This window comes from Salmo salar, chromosome ssa19 (genome assembly GCF_905237065.1).
Source record: "Salmo salar chromosome ssa19, Ssal_v3.1, whole genome shotgun sequence".
In the NCBI taxonomy this organism is placed as follows: domain Eukaryota; kingdom Metazoa; phylum Chordata; class Actinopteri; order Salmoniformes; family Salmonidae; genus Salmo; species Salmo salar.
In genome coordinates, this window is record NC_059460.1 from 3935396 (window position 1) to 3956759 (window position 21364).

At 45.2% G+C, this 21364-nt stretch overlaps 1 protein-coding gene across 3 annotated transcripts in view; it reads right to left on the reverse strand.

Annotated features, from left to right (window-relative positions):
* Positions 1-348: 348 nt before the first annotated feature.
* LOC106578325 (netrin-3) overlaps positions 349-21364 on the reverse strand; it is a 104062-nt gene continuing 83046 nt past the window's right edge. For 2 of the 3 annotated variants that reach the window (XM_014157011.2, XM_014157012.2), the window contains exons 3-7: positions 20534-20722; positions 10372-10521; positions 7818-7874; positions 2259-2336; positions 349-1983 (exon numbers count right to left, since the gene is read on the reverse strand). In XM_014157011.2, coding sequence (XP_014012486.2) covers positions 1592-1983; positions 2259-2336; positions 7818-7874; positions 10372-10521; positions 20534-20722 — 866 coding nt within the window. In that variant the 3' untranslated portion in view covers positions 349-1591. The remainder of the gene's footprint in view (positions 1984-2258; positions 2337-7817; positions 7875-10371; positions 10522-20533; positions 20723-21364) is intronic. The other variant, XM_014157016.2, reaches the window with a different exon arrangement.

The window sequence follows — 21364 nt, forward strand, 5'->3', positions numbered from 1 at the left end:
AGAAGAGAGGGGTATGTCGGCAAGATGACTAAGAATGTTTCCTCTGGATTGTGATGTTAACATTTTGTTAATTCCTTGCTCTGCTTATTGTAACTTTTTTCTTCGTATCGGACAGACCAGCAAAACCACAAACATGCAAATGTACAAAAACAAGTAGCCTAGAAGTTTCCAGACTCAATCATTTTGTCAATAAGCTACAGTTGAAAAGGTAGAGCTAAATCCAACCTTTTTTCTGTTCTTCGTGAAATGGCACTCTTTGTTTTGAGCTCTTCTTTTGGCAAGCGATCACTAGTCCGTCATGGGACACATCGTCAAAAGTGGTAGAAAAAGAAAAAGACAGAAATAATAAACAATATTGGTCACACAATGACATGTGCAGGACCTTTTTATCAACAAATACTGGAAGACATTATGCACAATATCCTCCTGAAGTTTTGGGTATTGTTCTGTTCTGAAGCTGGCTACCTTCCACCCTGCTGGAGTCTCTCTCTCTCTCTCTAAAAAGATAATATATATATATATATATTTGAGTCAGATAACGATGCATGGTTCAATTTCCTGCTCATGGTGCAAGGGCTGGCGGGGGGGGGGGCATGGGTTCTGAGACTTCACTTAGATAGTGAGACAGTGGGTCGGTAGAAGTATAGGTTTAGAGTTAGTCAGTCTCTAAGCAGTGTCACTGTCTGCCTATGACTGGATCTGTAGAACCAGTGAGTGAGCGGTGGGGTCATTGTCAACAGCTGTAGCATGTAGACTAGAGTCTAGCAGGTGCCTCTGTCTGAAGTTATATATATACTGCAATGGCAGTGGTGGTAAAAATGAGGTTTGGAGGTGGAGAAGGCCCCTGTTGTGGTGACGATCCTCTGTGGACGAGGATGCAGCCGTTGCGGGTTATGGTCCAGAGATGCTACTGCAGAGAGTTGATGTCTACATATCTTACATATGGAATAAGAGTACAAGACAAAATGGCCTCTCTAGGCCAGTAATCTCAGTTGCGTAGAACAAGGTGGGGGTTTAGAGACAGTGAAACAGTGGTGGAGTTGGCAAACGAGCTGAGGTTGTGCTGTTTTTCTTTTCATTAGTTGCAGCCTGCATGGGGGACTTTGCGACAACACAAAAAAATCAGTCTCTCTCTCTCTCTGATTATCTGAGCTTCATAAATACTCCTGGTAAAAAAAACAGAAATGTGAGCTTTGATAGTTTCAAAACACTTAAACATGGTGGCCGGAGGGGAGACTAAAGCAGTCTGAAGGGGGGGGTTGTGAGTGGGGGCGAGAGTGGACATTTTTGCTGTCGTTGTCATTTCGTACCCTTTTTAATGGTCCCTTTTTAAGGCAGACCAATAGATAAAAGAGTCCCATGATTAAAACAGAAAATAAAAATTAAATAGTTATACAATATACACAAAGTGGTCCTTAAACAGGCAAAATGCATGCAGTCTCTGTAATGTGCAAACCCCCGGTTCAGGGTTTTTAGGGGGTCGGGGGTGGGGTCGTGTTTGTGAACTAGCTGAGAGCTAGGAAGGGGTCATGGGGGGGTAGGAGTATGGGTGGGGGGTGGTGTTGGATGGGATGTGCTGCTCTCTCTCCCATCATGCTTTGCTGCACTTGCCGTTCTTCTCTTTGCGCTGGAACTTCCGGAGGCGCCGTGTCCAAATGTCTCTCCATTGGATGACCAGGCTGTTCTTATCGGCCAGGAGCCCTATTCGCTCTGCTCCCGCAGTGACCCCTACGGCCCCTGGTCCAGCTCTGGGTCCCCCAGGCCCAGAACCCCCGGGCCTGGTCTGGCTAGTGCCCATAACCAGGAAGCGCTTGCTCATCTGGATTTTTGGACACTTGCAAGCCAGGTCCTTCATGTGGATCCACAGGACGTTGTCGCCCCGTTTGAGTGGCTCGCCACGGCTCTTGTAGACAGACACCACGTTGACAGAGAACTTGGCCCAGTCGCCCACCGTCTCCATGTCCAGCACGTTGACTTGCACCGCTGACGAGACACACAGACAAACCAACCATTACAACTGATGCAGGTACAGTACTAACAAAAATTTAAAACTAATTGAAAATACTATTCAACAAAAAAGAATAACATAATATAATATCATAATAACATATAGCTACTAACAATCATGTTTTGGAGTGCTGGGTTGGTAATTCAATGTTATAATTCACTGATCCAGTATGGCTACCTTCTTTTTTCACCATATTCACCAATCATGTTTGAAAAATAAATAGGCTGTATTCGTCTGTTCAATCACTCACCATAGTCTTTCTTGCAGTATTTCTTCATGTTGATCTTCAGATTCCCTTTCACTGGTTTGCAATATGACTCACAATCTGCTGATAAAAGAAAGAGTACCTTTTACACACCCACTAAAAGGCAGTCTCACATCTGGAAGTCCAGTCTCACATCTAGTTACACACTTACACACAAAACAGGACAGTGACACATATTGGGACTATTACGCACATAACCAGACAGTAGTTACACACTGGAGATGATAAAAAAGTGAAGATGGTGACATGGTTACATTCTCAGAACTATTACACACTTAAGGCAGTTTCACATTAGAAGTTGTAATACACATTAGGAATCATTACACGCAGCAGGCTTTTGCACACTGGAAACACACACCAAGAGTGTTTTCAATTAAATGTACATATCACACGCACGTAGCACACACACACACATACACACCAAGAGTGTTTTCAATTAAATGCACATATCACACGCACGTAGCACACACACATACACACCAAGAGTGTTTTCAATTAAATGCACATATCACACACACGTAGCACACACTCATACACACCAAGAGACACAAACATACACACAAGCACACACACACACACACGGCCGCATGCACCCACACACACAGGAACACACACACACACACACACACACACACACACACACACAGCCAAATGCACCCACACACATACAGGCATGCACACAAACGGCCGCATGCGCACACGCACACACACACCACATGTGCCGGGGTTCTGAGACAGGCGCCTGGATAGAGGAAATGTTAGGTTTGGTCAGGTTAGTTGGAGTAAAATACGACCTTAGACAAATCACATGTAAGCCCCTGCAATAACCGGTGGGGGAGTCGCGGCCGGTGAAATATTACAGAGGGGGGAAAGTGTTCCGTTTGAAATGTCTTCCTGCCTTTGTGGGGCCCAGAGAATAGACAGCGTGCAGTGGAAGTGGTCATGGTTGGATGGCTGTGAGACCACGACCAGAAAGAGACCACAAAGCTGACTGCTGTATGTATAAGGAGGAAGAAGCTGCCCTGTGGTCGATGTGTTTCTCTGGGACTTGACCATGTTTAGTGGGTGTTGCGTCATAGATGTGTAAACTAGAGAGGTTGAAAAACTTTTGCAGTTAACAGAGTTGATCGACTGCATACATACTGCAGTACGGATTTGATTAAATTGAACCCATAGTGATCTATATAGGACATTAGAAAACACATGACCATTAAAATTGCCTATTGGCTTTAATGTCACTGCAGTGGGAGTTGTGACAAAAGGACAAAGTGTCAACCATGTTCATTAAACCACCTCTACAGTACTAGTTTTGCCTACAGTTTGTGATTATAAAAGGATGGTGTACGTTAATATATGGTTTGGTTTAAAAGGTCACAGAGGGACAGAGTTGCTGACCTGACTTGTCTTCTAGTGAGCAAGCCAGGGAGCTTGGTGTCTGATCTAATTTTATTCAGGCTTTTGAAAGGGACACACTCAAAAGTCCAGAAAACACCAGTTTGCATTTGCAGCCAGCGTAAAATTGCAAAGACACTGAGCCCGGGTATCGGCGAACTCCCTGGTCTCCCTCTCTAGCTGCCTTCAAAGTGAAAACATTCAGATGTTGTAAAGGGAAGCGGTCTTGCCCTCCAAACCAAACTAAATAAAAGTGATTGCTTGCAGGAATATGGCCCAAGAAACGGTTTCTGGGTAGGTCGCATACGCTCCTTTTGCTGAGGGTTTGGAGAGAGCCGGAGCAGACTAGGGCAGGAGAAGGAGGGGGAGGAGGACGAGAGAGGAGGCCGAGGAACCAGTAAAAATGTCAGGGAAGCTTGGCCCATATATCAAAGTGATGGACCTTTTATTAGCGACAAGCAGAGAGAGAGGCCAGAGCAGCTGCCTAGTGCCTATACCTCTCACTCACATCAGCTTTCAATAAACCACAGTTAAACAAACCTGGGTTAATGTGTTAAAGTGTGTAAGTGAGAGAGAGAGAGAGGATTTGGTATGAGTGCGTGGGTGGGTGCGTGGGTTGTGGAAGGGGCGCACTGAATGAATTGATGAAGTAGGTCACACTGAATCTGTCATGGGGAAAGCTGAATAAATCTGTTGAATGTCGAACTATTGGAGTGGAGAGAAAACACACTTAGTGATGTGGGAGAGCAGTTCAACCGGCCAGTCAAGTAGAAAAGGAAGGTTCAACCTGCTCCCTGGCTTTTAACCTGTTGGGGCTAGGGGGCAGTATTTGCACGGCTGGATAAAAAAATGTACCCGATTTAATCTGGTTACTAATCCTACCCAGTAACTAGAATATGCATATACTTATTATATATGGATAGAAAACACCCTAAAGTTTCTAAAACTGTTTGAATGGTGTCTGTGAGTATAACAGAACTCATTTGGCAGGCAAAACCCTGAGACAGATTCTGACAGGAAGTGGATACCTGATGTGTTGTATTACCTTTAAACCTATGCCATTGAAAAACACAGGGGCTGAGGAATATTTTGGCACTTCCTATTGCTTCCACTAGATGTCACCAGCCTTTACAAAGTGTTTTGAGTCTTCTGGAGGGAGATCTGACCGAACAAGAGCCATGGAACGATGATGGCCCATTAGACACCTGGCGCGCTAGGTCATGCTGGGTACCCTCGTTCCAATACGTTTTAAAAGATTTTGCATTCGTCCGCCTTGAATTTTATTCATGTTCTGGTTAAAAAAGGCCCTAATGATGTATGCTATACAACGTTTGACATGTTTGAATGAACGTAAATATATTTTTTCCCCTCGTTCATGAAGTGAAGTCCGGCGGGCTTAGATCATGTGCTAACAAGACGGAGATTTTTGGACATAAATGATGAGCTTTTTTGAACAAAACTACATTCGTTATGGACCTGTGATACCTGGAAGTGACATCTGATGAAGAGAATCAAAGGTAATGGATTATTTACATAGTATTTTAGATTTTAGATCTCCCCAACATGACGACTAGTCTGTATCGCAACGCGTATTTTTCTGGGCGCAGTGCTCAGATTATTGCAAAGTGTGATTTCCCAGTAAGGTTATTTTTAAATCTGGCAAGTTGATTGCGTTCAAGAGATGTAAATCTATAATTCTTTAAATGACAATATAATATTTTACCAATGTTTTCTAATGTTAATTATTTAATTTGTGATGCTGACTTGACTGCCGGTTATTGGAGGGAAACGATTTCCTCAACATCAATGCCATAGTAAAACGCTGTTTTTGGATATAAATATGAACTTGATAGAACTAAAAATGCATGCATTGTCTAACATAATGTCCTAGGAGTGTCATCTGATGGAGATTGTAAAAGGTTAGTGCATCATTTTAGCTGGTTTTATGGTTTTGGTGACCCTGTCTTTGAATTGACAAAACATTACACACAACTCTTGTAAATGTACTGTCCTAACATACTCTAAATTTATGCTTTCGCCGTAAAACCTTTTTGAAATCGTAAAACGTGGTTAGATTAAGGAGATGTTTATCTTTCAAAGGGTGTAAAATAGTTGTATGTTTGAAAAATTTGAATTTTGACATTTATTTGGATTCAAATTTGCCGCTCTTGAAATGCACCTGCTGTTGATGGAGTGCACCACGGGGGGGACGCCTGCGTCCCACCTAGCCCATAGAGGTTAAAGACGTTCCGCTAGCGGAACACCTGCTCCAATATCCAATGATAGGCGTGGCGCGAATTACGAATTCCTCAAAAATACAAAAACTTCCATTTTTCAAACATATGACTATTTCACAGCATTTTAAAGACAAGACTCTCCTTTATCTAACCACACTGTCCGATTTCAAAAAGGCTTTGCAGCGAAAGCAAAACATTAGATTATGTCAGCAGAGTACCAAGCCAGAAATAATCAGACACCCATTTTTCAAGCTAGCATATAATGTCACAAAAACCCAGAAGACAGCTAAATGCAGCACTAGCCTTTGATGATCTTCATCAGATGACACACCTAGGACATTATGTTATACAATACATGCATGTTTTGTTCAATCAAGTTCATATTTATATCAAAAAACAGCTTTTTACATTAGCATGTGACGTTCAGAACTAGCATACCCCCCGCAAACTTCCGGGGAATTTGCTAACAATTTACTAAATTACTCACGATAAACGTTCACAAAAACCATAACAATTATTTTAAGAATTATAGATACAGAACTCCTCTATGCACTCGATATGTCCGATTTTAAAATAGCTTTTTGGTGAAAGCACATTTTGCAATATTCTAAGTACATAGCCCAGCCATCACGGGCTAGCTATTTAGACACCCGGCAAGTTTAGCCTTCACCAATATCAGATTTACTATTATAAAAGTTCGATTACCTTTTGTTGTCTTCGTCAGAATGCACTCCCAGGACTGCTACTTCAATAACAAATGTTGGTTTGGTCCAAAATAATCCATCGTTATATCCGAATAGCGGCGTTTTGTTCGTGCGTCCCAGACACTATCCGAAATGGTAAATCAGGGTCGAGCGCATGGCGCAATTCGTGACAAAAAATTCTAAATATTCCATTACCGTACTTCGAAGCATGACAACCGCTGTTTAAAATCAATTTTTATGCAATTTATCTCGTAAAAAAGCGATAATATTCCGACTGGGAATCTCCTTTTCGGCAAACAGAGGAAAATCACAAAGACGGGGGCGGCCAGGGCACGCGCATAAGCCCACAGTCCCTTGATCGGCCACTTGAGAAAGGCGATAATGTGTTTCAGCCTGGGGCTGGGATGACGACATTCTGTTTTTTCCCGGGCTCTGAGCGCCCGTGGAAGACGTAGGAAGTGTCACGTTAGAGCAGAGATCCTTTGTAAAAGATAGAGATGGAAAAGAAGTTCAAGAAATGGTCAGACAGGCCACTTCCTGAATCTCTCAGGTTTTGACCTGCCATTTGAGTTCTGTTATACTCACAGACACCATTCAAACAGTTTTAGAAACTTTGGAGTGTTTTCTATCCAAAGCCAATAATTATATGCATATTCTAGTTACTGGGCAGGAGTAGTAACCAGATTAAATCGGGTAGGTTTTTTTATCCAGCCGTGAAAATACTGCCCCCTAGCCATAACAGGTTAATTAAATATGATGAACACTAACTCCGCTGCGTTATGGTCCACTCTCTCTTCAGACAGCCGTTACAGCAGCACATATCTTCTGCCCTGGGCCTTGCAAAGTGGACCGTATCTCAAACCAACTGTGAAAGCTAAGGAGGGGTTGATGTAGTTGTGGGAGGTATATCTGTGGTCGCTGCAGCATTGAGTTATGTCGTTAAAGCCTGTGATGAATCACCGTGCTGCGATTCCACGAGGCAAAAGCGTTAAAAAACGGGAGGGGGGATAATCGACCCAAACTGTTGGTCGCCAACACTCAACCCCCCCCCCAGGTTTTAAGACAATGGAACATCTCACTTGGATAAAGAGCAGTCATGGAACATCAAAAATAGAAACACAGTTAGAAAGGGATGCCAGAAATCTTAAAAAGTTTTTTTTTCTCTCCTACACAGGTGTCAGGTGTGAAATGAGGCTGGGGGAGTAGCTGACCTGGCGGTTCCTCTGTGCTGCTGCTGACCATGGCTGTAGGGTTCACCACTGGGATCTCTGAAACACATACACAGAACAACAGAGTTTTAACAAGAGCTTTATGGAAAAAAATATATGTCCATATAGTTTATGTAGACATAGACATTGCTTTGGCCATATGCCTACTATTTGCATATGTGGTCAAGCAAATTCAGTATGCCTGAATTGAATCACAGTTATTTGACATAGGAAGAAAGAGAGGAGGGTGTAGGTTGAAAATATCAACCTAAATACACAGTGATAAAGATAGTGATATTGGCACACACACACACACACACACACACACACACACACACACACACACACACACACACACACACACACTTTGTGGAAATATACTTTGAGTCGAACTCTCTTACTCTGAAAACAGTAGCACCAAACAAACATATTGTGCAAGATATCAATGTATTAAAAAATGAAAATATCAGACAGATGGCAAAGGAGGGAGCCACCTATAGTAGTAACATCGTTAGACAGATGCAAACTCCCTCAATCCGCCTGATTAGCTCAACCAAAACCCTTCGCCGGTCTCGACCAGTCAAAACAATCCAATCCTTAAGGAATTCCCTCCAAAACAAGGGTCATTATTCAATACAAATGCTAATACTACGCAAAAAAAGGCTAATGCTAACAACAAATCCACTGCCTCAGTGATAACAAAAGGCTAATTGGATGCTGGCTTAGCATTGTTAGCGTGCACCCAGAGAGACTTGCCTTTCGACTCTGGAGTTAGAGGGACGATGAACTGGGTTGGAGTCAAACAAACAGACAGGGGGCTTCGTTGGAAAGTGTTTTGAGAGGCAAGTGGCAGTTGTCACGCTTTGAAATGATGGGCACCCCCACGAAGAAAAACAAATAGGGCATTGAGCTTTGGAGTGCTTGGTAAAGGCAGAGAGGAGAGGAGAACAGCTGGTCAAAGGCACGGCAAGCTGTGGGCGTGTCCTCTGAAGGTGAAGGGTTGAGGGGCAGATATTCAGATGAAAAAGGGATATTGAGATGAGGGGCAGTGGTATCATATTAATTGGGCATTAGCAGTCCTGGTCTCTGTGTCTTACTGTGTTAGGGGGCAGAAGGGCTTGACCGGGTACGGATGGATAGTACCAACAAAATGGAAGGCGTTTTGGGAAGAGATGCCTTGCATGCGCTGACAGACACACACACACTGAGGCCAATAAACACTCTCTCCTCATTGGGTGTCTTCAGTGGCCCTGGAAAGTGTATGGTTGGTTAGTTGGCCGTAACCACCATTGTTTTCTCCTTTTTGCCCTCCACCATCTGCTCTGTAACACCAATGTGAAACCAACAACACAGCACCATGTGGCACGACGTGGTACAGCGTAGCTTGGCATGGCACAGCGTGGTACAGCATGGTCTGTTGTGGCTGGTTCAGGGTTACACAAGCCTGGTGTGTGTGTGTGTGTGTGTGTGTGTGTGTGTGTGTGTGTGTGTGTGTGTGTGTGTGTGTGTGTGTGTGTGTGTGTGTGTGTGTGTGTGTGTGTGTGTGTGTGTGTGTGTGTGTGTGCGCGTGTGTGTATGTCATTGTGCCAAACCACATGGCAGAGCACGATGGAAAGCTACCCTCTATTCCTCCAGCCCGCAGGTGGTGGACTAGTGATCCAATTCATACATACAAACACACACTCACTCACAGAGCACGCGCACGCAAGTGCACACACAAACACACACACGTGACTGTACTAAAGCCTGAACGGTAAACAAGTACTGGGGTCTCAGAGTAGCACTGATCTACACCAGAACAGACCAGACCACCATGATCTGCCTTCATATGTGTGACTGATGCCAGCTTGGAACCGCTCTATCCCTACCTTTGTTTCACCAGGGCAGGGTAACTGAGAACACATTCTCTTTTACAACCCGGCCAAAGAGTGAGCAAATGTTTCTGGGTTATTGTCTAATTAATCCTTTTTTTAACAATTGCTGCAAAAGGCATTGAAAACTCTGACATTCTCTTTCAAACACAGGCAATGGTGTTATCTGGCTATAGAAATAAGACCGGGAATGAAACAGGTGTACCTGCCATATTACATGTGTGGCTCTAATTGGTACTTGCTTCATGGTTTTCCCATTATGTTACACACACAGAGCCACTCACAACAATCATGCACACCATAATGGATGTTTTTGAAAGATGGTTCATCAATACATGACGCTTCACTCATGAGAATGTGTTCCTGCTTTGGGGCCTCCCCTGTGTCATAAAGGCATTGACATGCACTTAACAGAAGCACATATTTACTTCAGTCATCAGTGGAAGTACTGTTTTTGCAATCAGTGGCCCTGTGTGTATGTGGCTGTGAGTATATGCAAGCAGTTTGTGTGAGTGTGACTTGTGAGTGTGTGACTTGTGAGTGTGACCCATAATTGTGAAACCTATGTGTGTGCTTGTGTGTGTATGTATGTGTGAGCTACGAGAGCTATGAGTGAACATGTGACCTGCGAGTGTATGCGAGGGTGACCTGCAAGCTATGAGTGTGTGTGCATGTGATCTACTCACTGATGCAGGGGGCCACGGGCGAGCGGCTCTGCTGGTAGCCCTTGGCACAGCGGTTACAGGTGATGCCCGTCACGCCGTCCTTACAGGGGCACTGGCCCGTCGTCTGGTTACATGTCTTCCCTGCCGCACCCACCGGGTGGCAGTCACAGGCTGGAGAGAGGGAGGGAGAGGGGGAAAAGGTGGGAGGGAGAGAGAAGGCAAGGGGGGCGGGTGGTTAGATGTGGCATTTTGAGAAACAATCAATGGTTTGTCACACAGATGTTCATTGTCAATTTCAAGGTTTATTTGTGACTCGACAAAAACACGATGGCATTTTCAACACTTTCATGAATAGGCTCTGTAGTTAACCTGTTATGGCTAGGGGGCAGTATTTTCACAGCCGGATAAAAAACGTACCCGATTTAATCTGATTATTACTCCTGCCCAGAAACTAGAATATGCATATAATTATTAGCTTTGGATAGAAAACACTCCAAACTTTCTAAAACTGTTTGAATGGTGTCTGTGAGTATAACAGAACTCATTTGGCAGGCCAAAACCTGAGAAGATTCCATGCAGGAAGTGCCATGTCTGACAATTTCTTGCCCTTCTTGATTATCTCTATTACAGAGGATCTCTGCTGTTACGTGACACTTCCTACGGCTCCCATGGGCTCTCAGAAGGCGGCAAAAAGCTGAATCGTGGCTTTGCAGGCTCTGGCTGAAAAAAAGTAGCGCGTTTGGGTAGTGGCTGGTTACAGTACTGTGAGACTCAGGCGTGTGCCCGCGTTGACCCCATGCCTTGTTTTCTTTCGTCTGTTTACCTAAACGCAGATTCCCGGTCGGAATATTATCGCTTTTTTACGAGAAAAATGGCATAAAAATGGATTTTAAACAGCGGTTGACATGCTTTGAAGTACGGTAATGGAATATTTAGAAATCTTTTGTCACGAATTGCGCCATGCTCGTGACCCTTATTTACACTTCGGATAGTGTCTTGAACGCACGAACAAAACGCCGCTATTTGGATATAACGATGGATTATTTTGAACCAAACCAACATTTGTTATTGAAGTAGCAGCCCTGGGAGTGCATTCTGACGAAGACCACCAAAGGTAATCAAACTTTTGTAATAGTAAATCGGAGTTTGGTCAGGGCTAAACTTGGTCGGTGTCTAAATGGCTAGCCGTGATGGCTGGGCTATCTACTGAGAATATTGCAAAATGTGCTTTCACCGAAAAGCTATTTTAAAATCGGACATATCGAGTGCATAGAGGAGTTCTGTATCTATAATTCTTAAAATAATTGTTATGTTTTTTGTGAACGTTTATCGTGAGTAATTTAGTAAATTCACCGGATGTTTGCGGGGGGTATGCTGTGTACGTCATATGCTAATGTAAAAAAGCTGTTTTTTGATATAAATATGAACTTGATTGAACAAAACATGCATGCATTGTGTAACATAATATCCTAGGGTTGTCATCTGATGAAGATCATCAAAGGTTAGTGCTGCATTTAGCTGTGGTTTTGGTTTTTGTGACATTATATGCTAGCTTGAAAAATGGGTGTCTGCTTATTTCTGGCTGGGTACTCTGCTGACATAATCGAATGTTTTGCTTTCGCTGTAAAGCCTTTTTGAAATCGGACAGTGTGGTTAGATTAACGAGAGTCTTGTCTTTAAAATGCTGTAAAATAGTCATATGTTTGAAAAATTGAAGTTTTCGGATTTTAGAGGAGTTTGTATTTCGCGCCACACCCATCATTGGATATTGGAGCAGGTGTTCCGCTAGCGGAACGTCTAGATGTAAGAGGTTATTAATCATCATCTGCCATAGTATTCCAGATGCAACGGGACTGAGTGTCCCTCTAGTCTATTTCCTCTATCCTCCAGATACTTAGGTCTGAGATTACTTCTGGTCACTTGGGCTACCCTGCCACTGTCGCCTCCAGGTTTTGGGACCTGGCAATACCCTGCAAAGGTGTGTTTGTGTGTGCAAGTGCATATATGTGTTTTTGTGTGTGTTTGCATATGTTTGTGTGGACAGGGAAGAAAAGCCTCCATTTGTCTAGTCTCTCAAGTGCTACGCTGGTGCCTGTGTGTGTGAAACACTATGACACACACACCCACTCTGCCGTTTCATCGCTTCCCGAAAATCCGCCCGCCGCCCGCTGAGTGCCAACAGCAATACGCCAGCCAGAAAGAGTCCCAGTCCCTCTGTCCTTTATGGTACGCTCTGGCCATCCAATGCACATTGAGCAATAGAGGGCTTTTTACGTCTACAAAGCTGCAGAATACAAGACTCGGCTTGTCGGTCAACTCTTCTCTTCCAAGAGCTCTTTACAAGGTGACAGAGAGGAGACAGAGGAGAAGAGAGAGAGAGCGAGAGAGAGAGAGAGAGAGAGAGAGAGAGAGAGAGAGAGAGAAGCAGAACAGGGGAGAGGGACAAATACAGAGAAAGTGGAAAGAGTGTGAGAGAGAGAAAGAGAAAAATGGTTTGTTAAAATTGAGAGCGAGAGAAGAGATAGAAAGAAAGAGAGGAAAGAAAAAGTAGAATAAAGACAGAGACACACAGAGGGGAGGAACAGTGAAAGGGAGAGGGTGAGAGATAACATGGTCCTGTCACGTCCTGACCAATATTTAGGTATTATTTGTATTATATTTGGTCAGGACGTGGCAGAGGTATATTTGTTTTGTATTGTGGGGTTTTTTTGTGTGGTGTAGTGGGGTGTGTTAGTTTTGGTATAGGTTCTAGGTTTGTTTTTCTATGTGTAGTTTTGGGTGCTGGACTCTCAATTGGAGGCAGGTGTTTCTAGTTGCCTCTGATTGGGAGTCCTATAAGTAGGTGTGTGTTTGTTTGGTAGGTTGTGGGTAGTTGTATTTTGCACTGCGTTTATTCTGCCTGTAAAACTGTCACTAGTCTTTATTCGTTTTCTTGTTTTTTCTCCGTGTTCTCTTTATTCAATTAAATAATAAGATGAGCATTCACATCCCAGCTGCGTTTTGGTCTGTACAACCCAACAAACTCTGTGCCAGAACTACCCACCACAACAGGACCAAGCAGCGGAGAAAGGAGCGGCAGGTTGAGTATATGGACTATGCTGATGAATGGACTTGGGAGGAGATTCTGGACGGGGCTGGACGTTGGCATCAGGCTGGGGAATACTGTCGCCCACGGGAGGAGATTGAGGATGCGAAGGCTGAGAGGCGGAGTTATGAAGCAATGAACGTGCTGGTGAGGAAGCCGGAGAGGCACCCCCAAGAAATATTTCGGGGGGGGGCACACGGGTAGTTTGGCTGGGCGTAGGAAGAGCCATAAGCCAGCTACCCGTGAGTGCAGGAAGGAGCGAAGAAATGGAGAGCGCCGTGTTTCGCCGAGGTGCGCACTATCTCGCCCATACGCACGCACAGCCCAGTCCGCCCTGTACCAGCACCTCGCTCGTGCAGGGCTACGAGTTCCATCCAGCCAGGACGGGTTGTGCAGGCGGTGCGATCACGGTCACCTGTGCGCCTCCATGGCCCAGTCTTTCCGGTACCTGCTTCTCGTAGTATCCCGGAAGTGAGTACCCTCAGTCTGGCACGACCAGTACCAGCAACCCGGACCAAGCTTCTCAAGAGTCAGCCTAGTCCTGTTCAGCCTGTTCCCGCTCCCCGCACTAGCCCTAAGGTGCATGTGCCTAGACTGGCACATCCTGTACCAGCCTCACGCATCAGGCATCTAGTGCGTCAGCCCAGCCTCGCCAGTCTGGTGCCGCCAGAGCCGACCGCCAGTCAGGAGTCGCCAGAGCCGCCCGCCAGTCCGGAGCTGCCAGAGCCGCCCGCTAGTCCGGAGCTGCCAGAGCCGCCCGCTAGTCCGGAGCTGCCAGAGTGGCCCGTCTGCCTGGAGCTGCCAGAGTGGCCCGTCTGCCCGGAGCTGCCAGAGTGGCCCGTCTGCCCGGAGCTGCCAGAGTGGCCCGTCTGCCCGGAGCTGCCAGAGTGGCCTGTCTGCCCGGAGCTGCCAGAGTGGCCCGTCTGCCCGGAGCTGCCAGAGTGGCCCGTCTGCCCGGAACCGAAGGGGTCTGTTTGTGACCCAGAACCGAAGGGGTTTAACTGTGACCCGGAACCAAGGGGGTCGGCCTGCGACCCGGGACTGAGGGAATCTGCCTGTGACCCAGAACCGGGTGAGTCTGGCTACGATCCCAAAATAGAATTAATTAACTGTGAATGTAATGAGTCGGCCTACAGCCCGGGACCGAAGGAGTCGGCCTACGACCTGGAACCGAAGGAGTCTGCCTACTGTCCAAAGCCAAGCAAGTCTGTCTACGGTCTGGAGGGCAGTAGGCCAGAACCGGAGCCACCTCCAATATAGCAATATAGGTGGGTTGGGGAGGGAGGGGTGTAGCACAGTGCCGTCGTTGACACACACACACACACACACACACACACACACACACACACACACACACACACACACTATCGGAAGATTAACCTCTCCATCAACACACTATCAAGTATCACCATTACACTTTACACTGATCCAATTTCACAGACGTGACCTATCCTGACACATAAAAACATAAACTTGAATATCCCAACTCTGTCCCCATGATTTAATAATGAAATGGTACATTTTATCTTGTCGATCAGTTCTGGCATCGAGAATAGCTTTTGGCCCAAAAACTTTGAAATGATAGGGGAGGAAGCCTCTTTTCCCCTACTTAATTAGGTAGAAAACACATTCGCTGAGTTGCAAAATGGCCAAAGCAAACTGCCTTACTTAAAGGGATACTTTGTGATTTTGGCAATGAGGTCCTTTATCTACTTCCACAGAGTCAGAACTTGTGGATACTATTTTTATGTCTGGGTGTGCAGTTTGAAGGAAGTTGCTAACTAGCGTTAGCTAGCATGCTACCAACTAACTTCTATCATACTGGACACAGAGACATAAAAATGCTATCCACAAGTTCATCACACTCTGGGGAAGTAGTTAACGGGCATCATTGCAAAAATCCCGAAGTATCCCTTTAACCGTAATGTGATAGCTGGTATTTGTCCTCTCGCTTTCATAAAAACAACAAGAAATGGCTTAACAATCATTTGGGGAAAACCCAGTAACCAAACAGTCTCTGATAGGGCCTGCCAAGGAATGGCAGCTGATAACAGGAGTTTTCTTCAGGGCCTTGCTTTGTTGTTCCCCTTAGTATGAATCTGTTTATTTATGCTGCTCATTTTGCCGTCAATGAGGAGTAAGGAGTCTACAACCTGTTGATTTGGGAGGGGGGTGGGGAGGTGGAGGAAGTCTGTACCATGTGAGCTGGTAATGAGGGAGGGTGTGGTCGGGTGGGGGGGGGTAGTGCTCTGTTCTTCAGACACAGTTCTTCGTTTGCTCCGTAAATCTAATAGCTCACATTCCGTGCAAAATCCCCACCACCTGACCCGGCTCCAAACTCACGGAAGGCTTTGAATAGCTGTGGGTTGGCAGGGTTTGTAGTACAGTGTTAGTCTGTATTGAGTGGGGTGAGGCACGGGGAGGTTGAAAGTCAAATATGGGTCCGGACTCAAGGTACTTCTGGTACGACTTAGTTCCTGTTTCGTTCCATGTCTACCATGTGACTTCTCTACTGCCAAACTCTCCGAACTTGTTCCTGTGTCTAGGTGCAGTGCGGACGGGGCCTCCATCTCTGTTTGGGACTTTTGGGCATCCCTGGGATTGGTGCCCCTTCAGACGTGTTAATAATGAAACAGAGCTGATGAGTCCAGTAAAAAGTCATTGTTTTGGAGCCCGTGGCCATAGGTAGAAGAACAACACGTAGAACGCCTCTGATTTCATATCACAACACTTCTCTATGCATGATAGCAATGCTCTACAATCCAACTGGAGGGACTATAATAATCTAGTAGTTTATAAAAGAAATATAGCAAATCATGTACAAACTGGTTTGCTGTTCTAAATGGGGGGGACAGAAGTGTAAACGTTTCGTCATTTGATCTGTCTGGTAAAGTCTGTTCCCGTCTGGATGATACCTGCATGTCTAGACCAATCCATTGTCTCACTGATTTTCTAATGACAAAGGCAACTGGTACCAAACTTAGTGTTACTAAATCAGAACGAAATGAAGGAGATGTCAGAATATGATGGTCTTATATGGGTACAATCAAAACATATTTAGCTACACGTTTATGAGTCATACGTAACACCTCATTTAAAGTAAAATATGTTGCTATAATGTACATTTATGTGTGTTCTATCCATGTAACCTCTTTAAAACAGGATTAGAGTACTCTGTAAATCTACTGTTCCATATTGTGTGTGAACAGTCTTTGCTCAGAAAACAACAGATGAGTGCCAGGATGGTGTTTTTGGAGAGGCATCCCCTCGCCTCCCGCCGGCCACTCTTCACCGTCCCCACACTGTCTTTCTAAAGTTGTATGCAGGGGCTTGGGCCAGTTAGAAAGCAGTAAAAATGTCCTTAGATGTTGATGACTTTTCAAGTCTGTGTGACTGAAGGACGTTTGCCCACTCTTGAACTCTGAATGGATCAGTAGCGCTCAGGTGTGTGTGTGTGTGTGTGTGTGTGTGTGTGTGTGTGTGTGTGTGTGTGTGTGTGTGTGTGTGTGTGCGCGTGTGCGTATGCAAGTTTGTGAGTATGCGTGTGTTTGAGCAAACAGTGCGAGTGTGTGTGGGTAAGTAAGTACAACGTCCTTTTAAAGGGGTCCAAGTATTTCACTTTTTCTAATTGGGCTGTTTGCTCTGTAGACATCTTTGTGCTTGTCTCAACCCACCCCCTCCAGGTGTCACCCATCTTCCCCATTATCCCCTGTGTATTTATACCTGTGTTCTCTGTTTGACTGTTGCCAGTTCGTTTTGTTTCGTGAAACCTACCAGCATTTGTTCCCCTGCTCCTGTTTGTTCTTGCACCTGTTTTTTAGTCCTTCCCGGTTTTGACCGTTCTGTCTGCCCTGACCCTGAGCCTGCCTGCCGTTCTATACCTTACCCCACCTGACTGGATTATTGACCCCTTGAGACTGCCTGCGGTTCTGGACCCTTTGCTCCTTCTCTGCATTACAGACCCCTGCCTGCCTTTGAACTGTCGTTTGCCCGCCCCTGCATTAGAAATACACTTTTGTTTCTTTCGACACTGTCTGCATCTGGGTCATACCTGAAACCTGATAGGCATGGGTATTTTGGTATTGGAATGACACATCTTGGATTTCCTAATTCCCTTTCTACAAAGTTATTCTATAAAAATTATTTAGCTCCACTTCAGAAGCTATTTGGAGGTCTCAATACATTCAGTATAAAGTCTATTTGTGGCATTCTGTTGAAGTGCTGCTGGCGTACTCAACGGTCTGAATTTGAATTCCATTAATTCTAGTCAACATAGATGCCAAAATTACATGTTAAGAGGCACATAAAGTGCTGACATTGAAGACCTCATAGGTAAGACTGGTTACAGTCGCACCGGTGATGGCCTGCAAGTTTCTTTAATTTGCTGGCTGTTTTTATGCACGTAGCAGCATAAAGCCGTGGATTGAGAGTGGCAGCAGCAGCTGCCCCGGCGTGCCCCGGCGTGCAGGAGCTGAGAACCCCATGGAGAGGCACTGCGGATGGGGGGTTGGGACCTGTGTGTGTGTTACCTAAGCACCAGGATGTAACTGGGAGCAGATGGGAGAGACGCTGCCACTTGACCCTCCATCAGAGTCTGGCCTGTCCATTAAACTGGCGATCCTTAAAGAGTGTGTGTTGGACACTCACTCAAGCACGCGGACACACACGCACACATTAGCACACACACACACACACACACACACACACACACACACACACACACACACACACACACACACACTGCAGGTCCGACATGGACACTTGTCCACAAAGGAGGTCTGATTGGAAGCAGGCAGACATACCGCCCCCCAACCCTCAAGACCCACCCGCCCATTCCTCACTTCCGTTAAACATTGGGGTGGCAGGTAGCCTAGTGGTTAGAGTGTTGGGCCAGTAACCGAAAGGTTGCTAGATTGAATCCCCCAGCTTTCAAGGTAAAAATCTGTTGTTCTGCTCCTGAACAAGGCAGTTAACCCACTGTTCCTGGGCTGTTATTGTAAATAAGTATTTGTTCTTAACTGACGTGCCTAGTTAAATAAAGTAAAAACATTTTATTTGTATTTTTTTGAAACACCTGTATTTTATTGCCATTACTCCACTTCAGACATGACACCGATCATATTTTAACCCCTGACCATTATCCTGGCCCTGTCACATGTGGACAAATATATAAAACACTGTGGCAGAAAAAAAGCTAGAAGGAATCAGAGGATCAGAGAGAAGTAGAGAATAGATGAGAAGAGACTTGGTCCTCGCGAGAGGGAGAGAAAGTGAGAGAGGAGGAGAGAAAGGGAAAGAGACAGGTCCTAAAAAAAGGTCTGGGATTGGTCTGATCAATCATGGTACCAGCCGCCCAGGTTGAGGGTCGTTTCCACAGGAACTTTAATTTCCGTCACATCTGGCCTTCCGAGGGGAGCGAGATAAAGTTTTTACCGCTGAGCGGGTCTGACCTGCTGCGCACTGCTCCGCTTTGATAAAAACAGATCGCACAGCCTCCAGGGCCCGAGCACTGCAGCACTCCCAGGCACGGGTTGCGTGTGTGTGTGTGATGTGTCTTGCATTGGCAACAAGGACATACGTTTCGTTACAGCTGAGTCATAGCTACCTTGTGCTATGGTCAATTGCTCTGTGAGTGGACAAATGGCATGGGTATGCCCTCCCAAAAAATCACTGTTGTGGCACTGTTGTACTGTACAGTATAATGAAAATGTATTTAATATTGATTTCGTTTATAGTTACTTGGGTCATCACCTCAGGTTTGGGTCGGCCCAGGAGTGGAAAACTGACCAGGAGCCAATGAGGGGAGATTCCCACCACAGCTTCCCTGTGGCTCAGTTGGTAGAGCATGGTGTTTGCAACGCCAGCGCGGTGTGTGCAGGGTTGTGGGTTCGATTCCCACAAGGGGCCAGTACAAAAAAAAATATAAATTATAATAAATGCGTGAAATGTATGTATTCACTACTGTAAGTCGCTCTGGATAAGAGCGTCTTCTAAAATGTAAATGAATCTCCAACAAAAGCCCTTCACAGCTGGGAGTGTTGGTAGTTCTCACCATCCACGCTGTTTTGAGTTCTCTGTAAGTATTCCTTTAACTTCTCACTCTAATCTACGGAATCAAGAAAAAATGGCAGCTCCCTCTTCTATTGATTTTCACATTTCCCCAAGCTACAAGGGCAGGAAACTGGTGTTCTTGAAATGATAAAAAGCTCTTAGTGTAAAAATTTGCAAATTCTAAACATTCCACAATTCAAACACCACTTTTTCCACGAGAAATAACTCAATCGGCTGCTAATTTAATGTGGCTTGTTGTCACAACTTCCACCGAAGGTGGCTCCTCTCCCTGTTCAGGCGGTGCTCGGCGGTCGTCGTCGCCGGCCTACTAGCTGCCACCGATCCAATTTTCCTTTTCGTTTGTGTCTGTCTGTTTTGTCACACCTGAGTTTTATTTAGTTGATTTCTGTGGGTTTATTTACCTCCGCTGCCTGCTAGTCTTTGTAAGGGATTGTTTATATGTGTACTATGTTAGGGGTGCGTGTCTGCACCATGGGGTTTTCTTTTCATTCAGTAGTGTTACCATTTAGAGATTGTAAAGGAGTAGAGGTTTCTCCTCCGTGTGTTGCGTTACTTTCCCTGTGTTTGGCGACTTCCTTTGAGCATGTTTCCCCTCATGTTGTTGTTGAGTTGGGACTCCTTTAATAAACATTTGTGCCACTGGGACTTCCTTGCTCTCCTGCTCCTGATTCCTGCACCTCCCTCCTACTTGGAGGCACGTAACACTTGTGGTCCAGTGGAATATTTTTTATGTGGGTTTTCAGGAGAACAGCTTCTGTGACAGATTTAAATGATTTACTTAAGGAGGCTTGGTATTAATTTGTTTTTACCCTAGGAGAGTGGAAAGAGCCAATGAGTTGGAAGTGAGGTTGCCAGCCTACTTCTTAGAATAGTTTTACTAATCCTGTTATAACTGTGATACATCAATTGATGTAAATAAATACCAATTTTAAATAAAACATGTAAATTAATCTCCTGAATCGACTGAATTGAAAAGGACCATTTACACTATAAACACTGTTCTGAGAGATAGAGTATTCTCCATACCTTTGCAGGCGCGGCGGTGTGTGATGGGCTTGGCCATGTCCCGGTAGAAGCCTTCCTTGCAGTAGTGGCAGTGGCGTCCAGCCATGTTGTGGCGACAGTTCATGCAGACGCCTCCACTCTTTCTCCCTGACAGCTTGTACAGCTCCATGTTGAAGCGGCAGCGCCGGGCGTGCAGGTTGCAGTTACACGCTACAAGAGGGAGGAATGAGGGAAGGGGAAAAGAGAGAGGCAAAAATAAAGAAAGTTTAGATGTGCATGTTCAGTGAGAATAGCTTTACTTATACATATATCAAAACATGTCCAAGGTACTTAAAACCAGTAATAGTTGAAAAGCATTTGGTAAATTGGCATCGCCACAGGTTGAAATCAAAGTACTACAATCAGCATTATGGGTATAGTCTGGGTATACGCCATAAATCACACTATTTCAAGGCACATTTTCAAAACACTCATTCAGATATATGATTGTAGCTTACTCAGCAGATGATGGCCTTTTGTAAGGCAGCGTCGCCTATGGGCACAAACACACCATCACTGGACCAGACAAGACAGGCAAAATGTGCTCTTCACTAAAGAGTTGCGGTTTTGTATCACCAGGGGTGATGGTCGGATTCGCGTTTATCATCAAAGGAATGAGCGTTACACCGAGGCCTGTACTCTGGAGCGGGATCGATTTGGAGGTGGAGGGTCCGTCATGGTCTGGGGCGGTGTGTCACAGTATCATCGGACTAAGCCTGATGTCATTGCAGGAAATCTCAACGCTGTGCATTACAGGTAAGACATCCTCCTCCCTCATGTGGTACCCTTCCAGCAGGCTCATCCTGACATGAC